A 16477-nucleotide genomic window follows, 5' to 3' on the forward strand; every position below is an offset into this window, starting at 1 on the left:
AAGTAGGATGAATGAAGAGAGAGACAGAAGTATGGATGGTGTCGGCTTTTGCGTCGAGGATTTGAGAAATTCGAGGCAGGATTAGAATATTATAAAAACCGACGGATGGAGCAATCCTGCGCACAATCTAACAGCCACTGACTAACGTTAAAGTAGCACTAGCGATGACAGTGTGTTGCGTTCCACCAGGCCTACGGAACTCCATTGAAGCCTAAATCAGCGGTTTTATAAGCAGCAATTCGTGATGACAAGCTGTTCAATATAGCTGACAACACGTGCAAAAGAGAGCCGTGCCATGTCGTGATCAATGCGACCTCCAATACGAGTACAGCGGCATCTTCCAAGCATGTCATTTCACATTTCACATAAGAACACCTGTCATTACGGACAGTGTAGATTGCTTTCTTTCGTATCTTCTGCCGCTTTTCTGCTTCAGCTGATTATATCTCGGAAACGTGGCCCCTTTCCAAGCAAACACCCGCATGACCCTCTCCTCTCCTCATCTCTTCCTGGACAAACCAAGGCTTCTTCTTCTTTTCAATGAGAAGCATCAAGCGTCGTCTGGTGAATAATTAAGTGGAACAAGTCTAACCCCCGCAGTGGAGCGGAAACCCTCAAAACGCCGCCGATAGCGCCAGCCTCACGCCTCCATGCCGGTCCATACCATATATGCACATCACAGCTTGACCTCTTTATTCCGTGTCTAACGCCTTTCGTGATATCCTATGGCGTCCTTTCTTCTTCTTTCATAGATGCAAAAGCCAAGGCCCCTCTTTGACGCCTCATTCTTGTTTTTATTTCACTTTCTCCCCATCAAATCAGTTTCAAGGCCTGGTGAGAAGCCACATAAAGAACAGCTGGACAAGGTAGGAATAGAAGAAAAGGAACTGTGTCCTCTGGTTTCGCTTCACCCGGGTGTCGGTTTGCATAGGTCCTCCAGAGTTTGTGGCCGTTTCAGGTAAAAGGACGTATTTCAGAGATCGCATCTAAATACCAGGTCAGTTAGTATTGCCATGTCAGGGGAAATGGGTGCCGAAAACCAATGTAGTAGCATACCAAGAAAAGGGAGTTGGCCAAAAAAGTATAGATAAAGACCAACCAACCGACCCAGCCTCCGGTGCCCTTGCCGCCGTTGACAATCTCGGCAATGGCAATGGTAACGATGATGCCAACAAACTTGTAGCCAGAGTAGGCAATCAGATCAAGTAGTTGGGACTGGCTGGAGATGCTCAGGAGGTAGCATCCCACCTTCAACGCGATGATTTCGAAAATAACAACGCCGAGCGCGATTGTTGCTGTGTATCCAAGAAGCTCAGGGTTAAACTTGCCCCTCACACCGGCAACTAAAGTAGAGAGAAGAATATACGTGACCAATGCCATGACTATATCGAGCATGTTCATGTTAGCTACCGTTCCCTTGCATATAACTGGTAATTCGATGCGCGCAACCGACCTGGAATGTACATATCGGGGCTGTTGATGTCGTCTCGCGGCGGCAGATAGCGCAGCTCTTGGCCATTTGCTCCCACGGCTTGTTTACGGGACCAAGGCTTATGCCTCCAGGGGAACAGGACCAGGAAGAGCTTGTTGACGACGTAGAAGTTGGAGACATTGAAGTAGTACTTGAGCGCGGAAACATTGACGTAACGGCCGATCTGTGAAGCAGAGTACCTAGGTTAGCTGGATGGGAACAAGAAACGACTCCGTCCGAGTAAACGGAGACGGGGGACGGAGACGGAGACAGGGGCATGATGGACACACGTTCTGTTCCACATATTCCTGGCCGTGCTTGAAGGCCGTCTGGCCAAACTGCGCCGCCACCTGGGCCGTGGGATCGTTCATGAACTGGCCGTATGCGCCAAAGGCATTGCCCATGTTGCCGCCCTGCTGCTGCTGGTACGGATTCCCGCCATAGCCGAGCTGCTGCGACTGCGCGGACCCCGGAGGCGGAGGCGGTGATCGGAGCTGGGGAACCGTGGAAAAGTGTTGCGGCACCGGGTGGTGCAACGGAGGGGACTGCGCCGCCCGATGCATGTTTTTGGAGCTGAAAAGAAAAGGCAGAAGACGAGAGAAGGAAATGCTTTTTTCAGCTCGGAGGCGAGGGCGCGTCGAGGCGGGGAGGAGGTTGGTGAGAGCCTGGTTCTGATACAGAGAGGTGAAGATGGCGATGTTCGAGATGCCAGGTTGGAATTGAACTGAAATGTGGTTGACTTGGCTGCTGCAGCGTCATACATGCACCTGCTAGAGGCGCTGAGCTCGATGCGCGCATTGGGGGCGTTGCAGGGGGCGAGTACCTCCGAGTACATGCAGCCACGCGCGGGACCCTGCTCGGTCCAGGTACAGGCCCCGTACTGGGTACTAGAGCCGCCACGGGCCTCTTGAGTGCTATAACGTGGCCTCTAGGGAGTTGTAGGGCACTTTTTACACTATTTCACCAGCCCATTGACACGTGATCCGGCTTCTGTCATTCCGCGTCGGCAGCCATCAATCGCTAGAGCAGAATCCCCATCGCGTACTCGTACTCCAGAATCCGAATATGGATTGTGATTGTAATTGTAATTGTGGAATTGCAACGAGGCCAGATTCAGCTCGGAGACGCCTCGGCTACCGATGGAGTTAATCGACAAGTAGTAGAAATGCGCGGGAGCTGAAGAACCAACTGCCTCGCCTTGATTGATTGTGCCTTGCATCTTGCTATCTCGTATCGTGTCTGTCTCTAGTACTTTGTCGCCACCTCACAACTGCTAGCGCAAAGTGGTCTCTCGACTTGCGCCTCGACCCGACTCTTTGTGTCTGCCTCTGCCTCTGCCTCTTCTCTACAAAGACGGTGTGGGATTTTTAAATCTCTCTTATAATACATATTTACCATCGCTTTGCATCTTGATTTTGCCAGGGTCGGGACGTCTTTGCTGGCCTCTTCTCGTTGCTTTGCACTTCCACCAGCTTCCACTCCTTATCGTTTATCTGGATGACTACACCTACACCTTTTCCCTGAACTTTCCTTTCACCATTACTCTCTTCCTCTCTTCACGCCTCTCCCCAGGTCGCAAACTCCGTCTCAAGCCTCCCGAATCGACAGCGACTCCTTAATTCAACATGTTGGATGCGTTCGAGGTTCTCACCACGTCCGGCGTGGTTCTCTGGTCCAGGACATATGCGCCCGTCAGCCCCTCCATCGTCAACAATTTCATTGCCGACACTTTTATCGAGGAAAAGACGGGCACCATTGCGCCCACCGATTCGCAGTCGGCCGCGACCAATCCAGCCTATAGAAGCGATCAACACACTCTGAAATGGACATTTGTCAAGGAATTGGGCTTGATCTTTGTGGTATGCGCATCATCTGGGCGGTGCAAGTACTGTTTTGCACATACGTCTAGTATACTAATCACTTTGCTACATCAGGTTGTCTACCGTTCTCTGCTGCACTTGTCTTGGGTCGATAAGCTTGTGGACAACATCAAAACCATCTTTGTCGAGCTATACGGCGAACAACTCACCAAGCCCCATACCACCCTCGTCGAATGCCATTCCTTTGGTGAATATTTCGACCAGCAGCTGAAAGAGCTAGACAAATTGAGTCATGTCGGGTCTATAAGTCCTATAGACGAGGAATCTGCCTCCCATCCCGCGGCAGCAGGTTTAAAATACAGAGGCCATGCTCCCAATGGCTCCGCTGCCCATGATACCACATCGGCCGATTCGACGCCTATCCAAACACCCAACGCTTCACGTCCCTCTACTCCCGGGAACTTGGTTGTTGCCAAGGCTGGCCCTGTGGCCAAGATGTCCAGAAGAGCCCGCAAGGCCCACAACTCTGGTTCGGCGCCTGCGTCGTCTGGAGACGAGGCGTTGGCCTCGAGTCGACTGAAGAAGGGCGCCAAGGCGACGAAGAAGGGCCGCAAATGGAACGCCGATGGTTTCGCTGACGAGGAAGACGACGATGTACAGCTGGATTATTCCCGGCCTAGTCTCACAAGTGACTCGGAGGCTGAGGCAGTTGGGCGGTCCAGTGCTCTGGATGCTGTTGAGTCGTCTACCTGGGGATCCACAAGCAAGGGCAAGTTCATTCTCAAGGACTTGGGAGACGAGGTGCACGACATTTTGGCTTCGGCAGAGGCTCAGAAGGCCGAGAAGGCCGCGCGAGCAGACACCAAGACTGGTCTTTTGGGCTCTGGAGTCAATGCCATCAGTGGGCTGTTCCGAAATGTGGTGGGCGGCAAGACGTTGACTAAGGAGGATCTCGACAAGGCCATGAAGGGCATGGAAGATCATTTGCTGCGCAAAAACGTGGCGCGCGAAGCAGCCGTTCGTCTCTGCGAAGGTGTCGAAAAGGAGCTGGTTGGTGTCAAGACTGGAAACTTTGAAAGTGAGTGCAGAAACTTGTTTCCCCCCTTTTTCTTGTTGCTTCACATTGTCTCTGCGAAAAGGTTACTAATTACATGTACCATAGGTATCAACGCCAAGATCCAGGCGGCAATGGAGTCGTCTCTCACCAAAATGCTCACTCCCACCTCATCCCTCGATCTTCTCCGCGAAATCGACTCCATCACAGCTCCCCCAATCACGTCTCTCCGCAAAGCTCGGCCCTACGTCATCTCCATCGTCGGAGTCAACGGCGTCGGCAAGTCCACCAACCTGTCCAAGATCTGCTTCTTCCTGCTGCAGAACAAGTACAAGGTCCTCATCGCCGCCGGCGACACTTTCCGTTCGGGCGCCGTCGAGCAGCTCGCCGTGCACGTGCGAAACCTCAAGGAGCTGACGGCCCGAGAAGGAGGAAAAGTCGAGCTGTACCAAAAGGGATACGGCAAGGATGCTGCTGCCGTCGCCAAGGACGCTGTTAACCATGCGGCTCAGGAGGGTTACGACGTCGTGCTCATCGATACGGCTGGGCGGAGGCACAACGACCAGAGACTCATGTCTTCGCTGGAGAAGTTTGCCAAGTTTGCCCAGCCTGATAAGATTCTCATGGTTGGCGAGGTACGTTGTGGATTCACATCTCCCCCTACACTTAATCGAGTATGTCGTTCATTTACTAACTATCGACCCAGGCACTTGTTGGAACAGACTCTGTTGCCCAAGCGCGCAACTTCAATGCGGCCTTTGGCTCTGATCGCGCCCTGGACGGCTTCATCATCTCCAAGTGCGACACCGTCGGCGACATGGTTGGTACCCTTGTCAGTCTAGTCCACGCGACCAACGTGCCCGTCGTGTTTGTGGGAGTTGGCCAGCATTACTCTGACCTGAGGAACTTTTCAGTCAAGTGGGCTGTACAAAAGCTACTGAGCAGCAATTAATATGTATAACAAAAATATTATGAGTAGACGACAAAGCCTTATCCTAGTATTGGTAATTGGATATAATACGAGTTAATATGTATCACTACAACTTATTGTTCACGTTCTCCCTCTAACCAACGTCACATAATTAATTGGCAGCAAGGATACCAAAAACAGCAAAATAGTTGTTCAAAAATCTCATTGCAAGCTTCATTTAGTCCATTAATACTATAAGTCTGCAGACTAGTTCCATACTATGCATCCGCTGCCGTTTCGGCTCCGACTAATCCATTCCGTGCGTCCATGTCGTTTCAACCCCCTTTTTTTGAGTCACATTAATCACTAGGCAGCATGAAATGAGCGACCCGAAATTCATATCCATCCCTCCCACCATGCCGTATCAAAAAGAGAGAAAAGAAAAGAAAAAGAAACAAGAAGTAGGAACAGAAAAAAGGAGAAGAAGAGAGAAAAGGAAAGAGAGAAAGAGAATCAAAAAGCTCAACACGGCAAAAGGCCAGCGCCAGAGTTGTATAAAGACGATCGAAATGTAACAGTAATTGAGAAGAAATAATATGTACCAATATCAGCCGCCAAAAACACTTGCAATATAAACGTCTCTCTTTTTTTCATGTTTGTGTGAATTGTTGGTGTCGTGTTATATATGTGTATACCAATCTGAGGGACAATCTTTTTTTTTTTTTTCAGTTTTTGTTTTTAGAACTTTGCGTGTATCTTCAACCATGTGAATATCAAACAAACAGCACAAAATCCAAAGGGGTATCTCTTCTAGGGTTGTGTGTAATCGCAGTCTGGTATTGATTTGGGGGATGAATCATCTCAAATCACAACGTGGGTAGTATATATCTCTTCTTCTCGAGTGAAAAAATAGCGGGCATAAGCGTTAAAAACAAGGTACAAAGGAAAGTTGATAAATATAAAGAACAACGTCTCGTCTCAGGTTATGATAAAACATTGCTCGAGTAAGCCTCCGGCAATTCATGCCATCTTCTTCTCCGTCATCGCGGCACAGCAGGCTTAATCCTCCTCAAAGAAATCATGGTCGTCGAAATCTCCAGGCTGCGCGTCCTCATCATACACAGTTTGGTGTACCATGGGAGGTGTCACTGGTTCAGCCGCCAACTCTAGACGTCGATGAGGGATATCCTGAAAGTGCGATTTGTCAGATCGATGAGATACGTTGGACTCTCGGCGTGTTCGATCCTGAACACTCTGGCCTGTGAATCGCCGTCCGGTGCTGGAAAACGCGGTAGGCTGCAGGCGGCCGTCCGGGGTAGGGGACTGCCGAAGCGCTGTAGCTGGAGGCGTAAGAAGGCCGCTCATGATGCCGCCATTCTGCATCGAGTCATTTCTGCTCTTAGAGGGAGTGGAATTGCCCGTAACAGCGGGCGAACTCAACACTCCTGAAAGGCCTCGGAAGCTAGACTGGCCACTCTTGCGCCAATTGCCCCAGGCAGCTGCGATGGGAGCAATGGTTTGCGCTACACGTGGTGTTGCGGCTTGGATGGTCTGAGCGATGTTGGGGAGAGTGATGGCTGAGCCACCATTCATAGCCCTCTCACGCTCTTGTTCCTCCATTTGCAAGTTGGCCTTGAGTCTGATGGCAGCATCCTTGACGGCGGCGCGGTCAAACCTATCTCCTGAGAGCGCCACGATAATATCTTGGAGATCTCCCTGTCTCACGGCAAGAAGCTCGCGCAGCCAGCTAATCTCGTCGTCCCGCTTAGCGATCTTGGTCGCAGAGTCGGGGTCAAGTTCAGCGACAGTCTGCTCAAGCTCCTCAATGCGCTGTTCGCGAGCCTGCAACTGTTCTTGGAGAACCATGATGGATTCCCGGAGAGCTTGTGGGGAAATCTTTTCCGGCATTTCAACCCGCTCTGCTGGTTTCGCCATCGTAGGGCTCAAGAAAGAAGAGTCAACGCCAGCCGACTTCGCAGCTTGAGCTGCGGCGGCAGCGGCCTGCTTCGTAATCTCGAGCTTCTCCTCAAGATGAAGGATGCGGTCCTGCAAATGTTCAGTCTTGGACGTGGACAGACTGAGGCGCTCCAAGAGGTGCTGCTCTGTTCGCTGTCCATCCTCAACTGCGTTGTGGACTTGGCGTTCATAGCGAGTTTGGATGTCCTCCAATTCGTTCTGATGCTTGCGCTTGAGTTCATCTAATTCGCTGGCATTGCTGGATTGAGCACCCTCGAGAAGCATCTCGTTTTGAGCCTTTGCAGTGTCAATCTCAAGCTTGAGATTATCAAGCTCAGCGCGCAACTTGGCATTCTGCTCCTCGTACTCTTCACGAACAACGTTGACCTGGTTGTTAGCAGCGTCGAGCTCAGTCTGCAGAGACATGCGAGTTCTCTTGACTTCGCTGGCCCCTGATTCTCGAGCCTCTTCAAACTCGCGCTGGTATCGAGCAGAAGACTGGTGGAGCTTGGCATTTTCGGTGCGCAGCTCAGAAAGCATCTCCTCAAGGCGGTTGCACTCGTTGACAGCACGCATACCAGCCCGCTCATTGTCTTGGAGTCGCTCCATTTCAACCTCGAGGCGTTCTCTGGTCTTAGATTCAGCCTGCAGCCGCGCTTCCAAGACATCTTGGCGTGCCAACATGGCCTGGTCCCTCTTGATGCGTCGCGCGTTTTCTTCGGCGACCTCGCGGGCAGCCTGGCCCATATCCTCTTGAAGAGCGAGGAACTTGGCACGCCACGACTCGCGAAGTCGCTCGTTTTCTTCGAGCTGAGAAATGACGTTGTTGAGAGACTTGTGAAGGCGCTTATTCTCATCCAGAGCATGACCAAGCTCACCATTGCTACGGCGTGCAGCCTCATCAGCCCGCTCAGTTTCCGCTCTCCACGTGTTGTTGTCCTGGCGGACGTTGCGCAGATCGGCTTCGAGGACATTGATCCTGTTTGCCATTTCAGCTTGGTGATGGGTCCAATTATCACGAGCAGCCTCCAACGTAGTCAGTTGCAAGGTAGTCTTGCTGCCAGAGTGCTCAAGTGACTTGATGACCTGTTCTCTTTCTTCCACCATTTCGCGAAGTCGAGCCTCTTCTTCAGAAGCGTTGCGGAACAGGCGCTGAATTTCGGACAGGTTATCCTCGGCAACACGTCTGTTCTTGATTTCCTGCTCGTTGGCATCCTCTTGGGTCCTTAGCCTCTCTTCGAGATCAGCAACACGTTGGTCGAATACACTACGGTTGATAATTTCGATTTCCACCCGAGTCTCCGCGGATTGCAACTTCCGGTGGAGCTCAGCCGCTGCATCTTCTGCGGTTCTGCGCTCAGCAATCTCCCTTTCAAGCTTCTCTTGGTCTTGGCGGTGTCGCTGCTCCAGCTCTGCATTCTTTGCCTGAAGTTCGAGAATCTGGGCAGCAAGCCCTTCATCGGGCTTAGCTTGAAGCAGGTTCTCAAATGGAGCAGAAGTGCCATCATCGCGAGGCGTAGGTCTGGCACTCGAAACTAACAGGTCCTTGATCTCATCAAGGGATCTCAGCAGTGTTACATCCTCATTAGCTTCCATGGTGGTGACCTGCTGGCTACGTTGCTGCGTAGCTAGAGCTTCGACGACAATCGAGCGAATCTGATCCAGTCTACGGTCTCTCTTGGGACTCGCTGAGCGACGAGGAAGTGGTTCTTCATCTTCGTCGTCAGCATCACTTTCTTGGTACTCCATTGAGCCGCCACGGACGTCGCGTCGAGAAGACGGAGCACGCTGGTCTTTGGATGAGAAAGTTTGTTGGAGAGAGAGCAGGGCTTTCTCAAGAGGCTCGAGTCTGGAGGCCAACAGAGTGCCGACGACTTCATTGACGCGACCGTCGAAGAATTGGGCACGATTCTGAAGTTTCGAGTGTTCATCCTCAGAGAAGGCGCCTTCCCAATCGCTGACGGGCTCACTGTCAAGTTCGCCATCCCCAAACGTGCTGCCACGCCTGATGACCTGGGCGCTCAAAGGCGGGTCTACAAACGGATCTTCCAGCTCGGTACTCAGCATCGGCTGAGAGACATTGTCCGGTACATCGGTATACTGACGCGGAATAACGCTCCTTCCTTCACGTGCATGATCCGAAGGAATATGTAGCTCCTCAGACGAGTCATGGATCTCGACAGATGGCTGAGGATATTTGAATGTCTCAATGGACTTGTTAATGCCCTGAGAATGATCCATCTCCATACGCTGCATGACTGCGTCAATCTCCTCAAATGTAGGCTCGCGCCTCTCACCGTTGGTGGTAGGCGTGGGGTTCAAGGTGCTAGCATCTTCTTGTACCAGCTCAACTTCGGCATCATCTTGCTCAGCAGTAGGGGCGGGAGTCGGTTCTGCGAAGCGGGAAGCAGCCAAGCCTGACGGCTTAGGCAATGCAAAACGAGACCCAGCAAGGCCCTTGGGAGTAAGTTTGCGTCTAGTATCCGGCAGTCGAGGATCTTCAGGAGCAGAGAGAACCTGAGGCTGTGTGGATTCGGAGAGTCCTTCTCCATCAGAGCGAGGTTCAGTTTCCTCGGGGAGAGAGACAGGGGTAGCCACTGACAAAAGCCTAGGCGTATGTTCAAATGACGAGGTCCACTTCGCAGATACTTCAGCTGGTGAAGTCTCAGAGGGCGCGGCAGTGGTAACTTGGGTGTCAATCTGGTCAACGGATGACATGGAAGTGTCAGCGGGCAAGACAGCTTCTCCATCAACTGAGCCTTCCCCAGCAATGCTTCGTGACTCCTTAACCGATGACTCCACCATTGCAGTCTCTTCTTCTTCCCCTTCTTCCTCTTCCTCCTCTTCTTCTTCCTCGATCAAGTCCTCGGCAGAATCGTCTGGTTGATCAGCAAAGAGAGGCACGTCATCGGAATCAGACAGATTGGCACTCCTGGCCCTCTTGACTCTAGAGATGTCGCCAACTCGTCCGTCAGGGTCTCTCACGTCGCCATCATATGCCGCCGACGGGTCGGCAGACGTAACACTAGAGGGCCTCAAGATAGGAACGGCTTTAGACTTCTTAGTGATGTAATCATCAGGGGCAATGTTGAGATTGTTGATGTTAAAGATAGAATCAGTCCGCCTCGGGAAGCCTTTGTTGTTAGACTCGACAGGGGCTGGGGCTGAGTTATTTTGGGACTGGAAAGGTGTGAAGGCGGGAGCATCAGGTCGGAACTTGGGCCCGGACGAGGAAAAGCTGAATTCGCTCTGCCCAGGAGCAAATGCTGGAGCATTGACGTTGATCTTGCTCGCCGGGGGCTGTTGTGGCGGGACTCCAAATGGAGTCTGATCCATGTCTTCGGAGGGAGCAGCATGGAAGGCTGCAGGCTGGAAGCTGCTGGTAGAGAAGTTGAAAAGGCCAGGAGTAAAAGTGTTGGTGGGGTTGAACTTGAACTCTGGCGCTTCCACATTGAATTTAGACAAGGATGACTTGCTATCTTGAGCTGAATGCTGGCCACCGCCGTTGGCGAGTGACACAGCGTCCTGCCAGGGGTTGCTTGAAGCAGACATGTTCTTCTGGTGTTGGCTAAAGGCCGCAGCGAAGTCAATGTCTTGTATCGGGGTGCCGAGGTTGCTAGGGTTGGTTTGAATTTCCTCATAAGCTTCGTCAACACGCTGGGTCTCGGGAATGTCGTTCAATGGTGGGAATCCGCTCTGGTTGATATCCTCAGAAGAATCGTTGTCCCGATAGAAGTTTTGCGTAAGGGAGTGTCCACGGCTGTGAGGTCGTGGATGATGCAAGACGAGAGGCTTGCTAGGCTCGTTGGCAAAATGCTCAACCTGGGCAAAGCCACCGGCGGAGGGCTGATGAGCATGTGCAGGCACAAAGGGCTGATGGTTGATGGACTCCGCTCTGGTCTGAGGATTATAGTCTTCGTGCTCCAACTCATTACGCAATTGTTCTTCCAGGTGATACTCCGCATCATCAATCTCAGCCTGCAGTTGATCAGCATTGCGCTGTGTTGGCTCTGGAGTCTTTGAAGGGCTCTTGGCCAGTTGTTCTTCCTCCTCTTCATCCTCCCTAACGTCTTGAAGGCGAGGTGACGCTCTAGCATATTGCTGCGGCAGGTATTGCAGCGATTGATGTCTCTGATGCAGGTTAAACGCCGGGCTTCCAGCCTGGTTGAACCCATCAATACCGTAAGGAGACTGGGGAGAAATCATGCCATTGAGGCTCATGATGGACGGCGAGTCGAGAGGACTTAGGCCTTGCAAGACGCCAGCCTGGTTTTGCCATCCTTGAGGTGGCTGTTGGAAAGGAGAGTTGTTGGCAGGGAATGAGATGGACTGTCGTGTACCAAACTTGCCATGCACGCCAAAAGGAACTGGTGAAGCGCCCGTTGGCAAGCCAGGGCTCTGTGCGGCCGCAGCGCCGGGGATGAAAGGTGACGGAAACGGGAAGCCGGGTATCGCATGATTGCTGGATGCTGAAGATGTCGGAATTGGAGGAGAGAAGGGAAGCGGAGGATATTGAGCCGAGGGCATGCGAGATGGCTGTGAGGATATTGAGGGCGCAGCATCGGGCTCATCGCCGCCAAATGAGACGCCAAGGGCTCTAAGCTTGGCTTCTTGCAACTCATTGACGTAGTTCTTCCATGCTATGAGTAAGTGGTTGTGTTAGTCATCATCATCCTCCAACATGAAAAGGATAAAAAAATGAGAAGATAAACTCAAGGCCGTCAGACCAAAAGAGAAGAAGAAAAGAAACTCACCATTCAAGTCTGGCAAGACTACAGTGAAATCCCGGTCGTGGCGCTCTTGCGCCAAATCTTCAAGACTAGGCCAGAGCTCTCTGCTTTGGGACTTGCCCACAATGTGTTCCTCGGCCGGCAAGTCGAAACCGTCTACATTGTATCCAAGCTCCGTCCATGAATCAAACATGCGTTCAATCTCGTCCTGTCGAAGTGGGAGCGGCGGCTGTCCCGGGCGACCACGCTCATCATCTCGCGGGATGAGAATCATGATGTTCTTGCCCTTCCATGGTACCTTCTTCTTGATTCGGGGTACCATGATAGGCGGTTCCCCAGGCAAAGGCTTCTCTGCGACTTTGATGGCAGGCATGGTGAAATGCTCAGCCTCAGCTGGCGCCATATCGCTGCGGTGCTCTGGGATAGGCAGGGCTACAACCGAGCCCGTCTCAGTGGCGGCCGAGCTTGCCATCTCGTCGTCGATATCTGCTTGAGTGGGGTCGCCGGCCTTGAGAGTCTCGATACTAGAGATGGCGCGGGGATATCGAGAGGTGGATCGAGACTTTGCTCTATATCGGCCGGAGGGCGTCGGTGTTCGAGGATCTCGACGGCGGTAATACTCGGTTTCTGAGCCGCTCAGTGAAGAGTGCTCACTGCTGTCTCCGTCGCTGAACCAGAGTCGAGCCTCGGTATTCTGGTCTACGCCGGCGGTGTGGGTGCGGATCCAGCCCTCGGTGAGTCCCCTGTTCCTACGTCTGGCCCTCTGCACAAGAACGGCGGCAGCGGCACTGGTAGGTAAGAGCGACGGTGCCGGTGCTGGGGTTTGCGGTCGTCCCCCTACGAGAAGAGGCGGCGGGCGCAAGAAAGGAGTGTTGATGTCCAAGGAGTGGATGGGGAAGCTCTCGGACCCCTCGCTCTCGGACTCGTCGCTGGCGTAGCTCTGAGTCTGGCGACGGAGGTTGAGGTCGCTGCGCAGGTAGGGAGAACCCCAGCTGGCGGTGCCAAACTGCTCGTCGTCAGAAGCGAGGTTGTCGTCGCTGTCGTCCTGGTCGTCGTCGTCGACCTGGAAATCGTGAAGATCAAAAGCAGGTGCCCTCAAGATTGCCGAAGCCCGTTCGGATAGCTTGGGGGCGGGAAGCAGAGGAAAGACGGGAGACGATCCGAGGTCGTCGTCTTCGTCGTCGGCCGTAGAAGCAGTCGACAAGGCTGGAGACGTGGGCGTTCTTGATCCCCCGCTGGAGTCTCCGGGGCCGTCCTGCGCAGGTGCAGCAGGAGGATGAGGGATTGTCGACGACGGAGTTGGAGACGACGTCGTAGCGAAGTTCTATACGGGGACAAAAGAAAAACAGAAGACGAGAATTAGCTACTCTGCACTTTTAAGGCACATGGCGGTGTTGCTGCATATGAAGCGGGCCCCCATGCCGTGTGTCGGATTGGAGATGTTGCTCACCAGGTGAGATCAGCGCAGACGAAAAACGTGTTCGCCTGCAGCTGATTCTCAACATCCGCCTACTCGAGGTCCCTCTACTCTTACTCGTCCGTCCAACCGACCGTCCAGTCAAGCTGCCAGGGACACCACAAAAAAAGAACAGCAGCGGGTGGCCGTCTGGGGGGGTGAAAATACGCGACGCGTTGACAAGCCGCCGCAGTATTAAAACCTGGAACTAAATAAGAAAAGGGGGGGCGGTGGGAAACGGAAACTGGGGACAGAAAAAGGCGCGGGTGTGAGTGCAAGCAAGAGTGTGTGTGTGTGCGTATCGTATCAATATCTGGTCTCGTCTGGCTATCGGGAGTCGGGAATAGGAATAGCAGCAGCAGCAGGTCAGGCCAGAGACGGCGAGTTCGACAGCCTTGCAAACATGAAACGAGCGCCGGGACGAGCAGACAGGACGATTCGATGCCACATTGAGAGGGCGGGTCTGGGGTGAAGGAGAGGAGAAGCCGGAGACAGATTGGACAGCAAGAGATGCAGAGAGAGAGAGAGGAGGGGAGTGAGCAGCTGCACGACGAGCAAGGCCAGGTGTCGTGGCCCAGTGGCCAGCGAACAGCGAACAAGCAGCTCCAGCGCCCTGCTTTGGGCGTGAGTTGTTTGGACGGATTGCGACCAGGCCCTATTTGCGATGGCATGTATGTAAGGCCACATCGTACTCCATATTATTTAGTAGGTGTTATATGCCCGTATTATGGAGTCGAGACGGAGGGTAGCAGCGGCAGCAGCACTAGCACATGACGATACTGCGTAAATTCGCAGGTAGCATCACCACCAGTGCCAGAATTTTTATGAGGTCCGGGGTACGAGTCTCATAGTAGAGGTACTTAGACGTGATGTGATGGGGACATAAAGAGGCACTTAATACAGGTCTCACTGCTAGTACTAATAGTCACATAACTGAGTCAAGAGTCAATTCACCAAAAGAACAAAAGTCCGCTTGCTCGCACAATTTACCGACAACGCAATATCCTAGCTCTGGACTTTTCCAGACAAAACGCCACCATATGCGGCAATGTGGACGCCATGCAATACAGCTTGTCAACCCAAAGATGTGTCAAGTTGATGGCTGAAAAAGGCTCGAGTTTGTTGGCGGTGACGAGCGGCTTGTCCGCAGCCATGAAAAACGAAGAGGTATCCGGTACCTACGCACATATGGGGTCCTCGTACTTGTACGATGCGCACACGTACCAAACGTGGAGAGACATCTCGAAACGCTCGGGTAAAAAAAGAGAATCATCTATGACTTGCCAAACTGAGCTTACTGGAGCTCCCAAAAGTAGCACTCGTACTATTGACATTTCGTTCCCCATGCTGAGTGGGAGCTGCTAAATAAGAAACCCCGTGCTAAGCATGAACCAGAGATGCCTCTACTTTCATCCTTAGTACCTCTAGATAACGCGCCAAGGCCTTTAGAGCGCTCGTGTTGGCAGCGTCTGCGTAGAATCGCAGCTTTTGGGCTATGGTTAATGGCCGGGCGCTAGCACAAGAGGCAACGGTACTCCGAGACCGTGTACCAAACGGCTGCTGCGAGAGGTCACTCACCTCGAATGATGACCGCTAAAAGCTGTCACGCTGAGATACAAAAGCGATTCACGTGCTGCGCAGATCAATGCTTGATTCTCATGACCATCCATGCCGTTTCGGGCACCCTAAGCAATTTTCATCCATACCTACGAGCAGCTTTCTATAAGTATTGCGTCAACACATTCATGCTACGAAAAGAAAAGACGTCAACTCTCAGCATCTCGATGTCCAACTTTCCTCCCTCCACCAGCGACCACTGTTGTACCTCTACTTCCCTAGCTCCAGGGGTTCGGGGGTCAGACCTCGGGAGCTAAGACCCAAATAGCAGGGGGCCACAATCCCACGGGACGAGGCTACGCATACAAAAAAACGAGCCACCGTCACGAAACTTTCGTGCCACACCCAGGCCCTTGAAGGGAAATCCCAAGTGTAGGTTGTTTTTTTTTGCGGAGCATGGGGGAATCTTTAGATTGACCTTAGCGCAATCACCTCTTGGGAATATCCCTGCGCCCATTTAATGAGCAGCGAAGATGCTAGAACAAAAACAAGAAAAGATGAAAAACGACAGCAAAATTGGTCCCCCCCAGCGTGTGTGCCAAGTGTGCCCGTAATAATAGAGGGCGTGCGGAAAGAGACACGATTACTACCTGTACGGCTGCCCGAAATGCAGCCCACTTTGATGCGACGCGCTCGCGATGCATCACGGCGGCTAGTCCTGCATTTGCATTGTCCAGTTGGAGCTGCGCCATTGGCTGGGCCTCAGCGAGAGAGAGAGAGAGACGCGGCATCTGGCCAGGGATATGTGTCCAGGGCTGCAGCTTTTTGTTTTCGAAGCAAAAGAGAAGACCGGACGAAAAAGCCCTTTGCCGAGCCTCCATGCATTGTGTTTGCCTTGGGTATCGTGGTTGGGAAGTTGGGTAGCATTATCCCGTGCTGACGTCTACTCAGAGCCTCACCATCAAAGAGGACACAAGAGAGGGAGAGAGACCAAGGTAGGTCTACGGATGAGTTTGCCCACTTGATCGCCACAAGGGAAACCCATAATGAGCCTGCCAGGTCGGGGTGAAATGTCTCTGGAAACAATGCCTCGAAAATCTGAGCAAGACCTCTCCCCATTGTGGGAAGAGCAAATACTTGAATCAACTCCACGTAGCCATTGTGCTTCAGACATTCCAAGGGAGAGACAGCTGCGACAATGTCGTAGCATGATTATGTACAACAGTTTGTCTAGACCCATGATTGACTTCATCATAAACCCAGATCTTCGAACAATGAAACAAAACGAGGAAGCTAGACATGAGACCATGAGACGTAAAAAAATGTGTATATTCAGTGTTCCAAGTAATTAGGTAGGTATCACGCTTTCTTTCCCTATAAACAGTATCAATTCTATATGCAAAGCAACAGAAAAATAAAAGGGCTCGCTATGCAGTAGCCTCGCTCAGAATTCTTCTTTTTTTAATCCTTCTTCTCGCTCTCTTCCAAAAGTCTGCAGCATCGCCTGTCAAATCTTTTCGACA

General features: G+C 52.3%; 4 protein-coding genes across 4 annotated transcripts; 2 read left to right on the forward strand and 2 right to left on the reverse strand.

Annotated features, from left to right (window-relative positions):
• Positions 1-684: 684 nt before the first annotated feature.
• Positions 685-2133, reverse strand: M431DRAFT_222134 (hypothetical protein). Its single transcript, XM_024913570.1, has 4 exons — positions 1762-2133; positions 1454-1655; positions 1057-1382; positions 685-986 (listed from the first exon to the last, which is right to left on the reverse strand). The coding sequence occupies exons 1-4, from the start codon at positions 2032-2034 to the stop codon at positions 825-827; spliced, it is 963 nt and encodes a 320-aa protein (XP_024771237.1). The 5' UTR covers positions 2035-2133; the 3' UTR covers positions 685-824.
• A 963-nt stretch (positions 2134-3096) lies between these two features.
• M431DRAFT_92965 (hypothetical protein) lies at positions 3097-5297 on the forward strand (the record flags this gene model as incomplete). Its single annotated transcript, XM_024924423.1, has 4 exons — positions 3097-3330; positions 3406-4369; positions 4454-4980; positions 5052-5297. The coding sequence occupies 4 exons, from the start codon at positions 3097-3099 to the stop codon at positions 5295-5297; spliced, it is 1971 nt and encodes a 656-aa protein (XP_024771238.1).
• Positions 5298-6314: 1017 nt separating this feature from the next.
• On the reverse strand, positions 6315-13361 carry M431DRAFT_484552 (hypothetical protein; the record flags this gene model as incomplete). The annotated part of the gene is made up of 3 exons (XM_024916208.1): positions 6315-11851; positions 11966-13147; positions 13316-13361. The coding sequence occupies 3 exons, from the start codon at positions 13359-13361 to the stop codon at positions 6315-6317; spliced, it is 6765 nt and encodes a 2254-aa protein (XP_024771239.1).
• A 2011-nt stretch (positions 13362-15372) lies between these two features.
• On the forward strand, positions 15373-16146 carry M431DRAFT_222250 (hypothetical protein). Its single transcript, XM_024913571.1, has one exon. It carries the CDS (start codon positions 15475-15477, stop codon positions 15892-15894), a length of 420 nt encoding a protein of 139 aa, XP_024771240.1. The 5' UTR covers positions 15373-15474; the 3' UTR covers positions 15895-16146.
• The last annotated feature ends 331 nt before the right edge of the window (positions 16147-16477 follow it).

The sequence above is a fragment of the Trichoderma harzianum genome (genome assembly GCF_003025095.1).
Source record: "Trichoderma harzianum CBS 226.95 unplaced genomic scaffold M431scaffold_11, whole genome shotgun sequence".
Taxonomy (NCBI): Eukaryota; Fungi; Ascomycota; class Sordariomycetes; order Hypocreales; family Hypocreaceae; genus Trichoderma; species Trichoderma harzianum.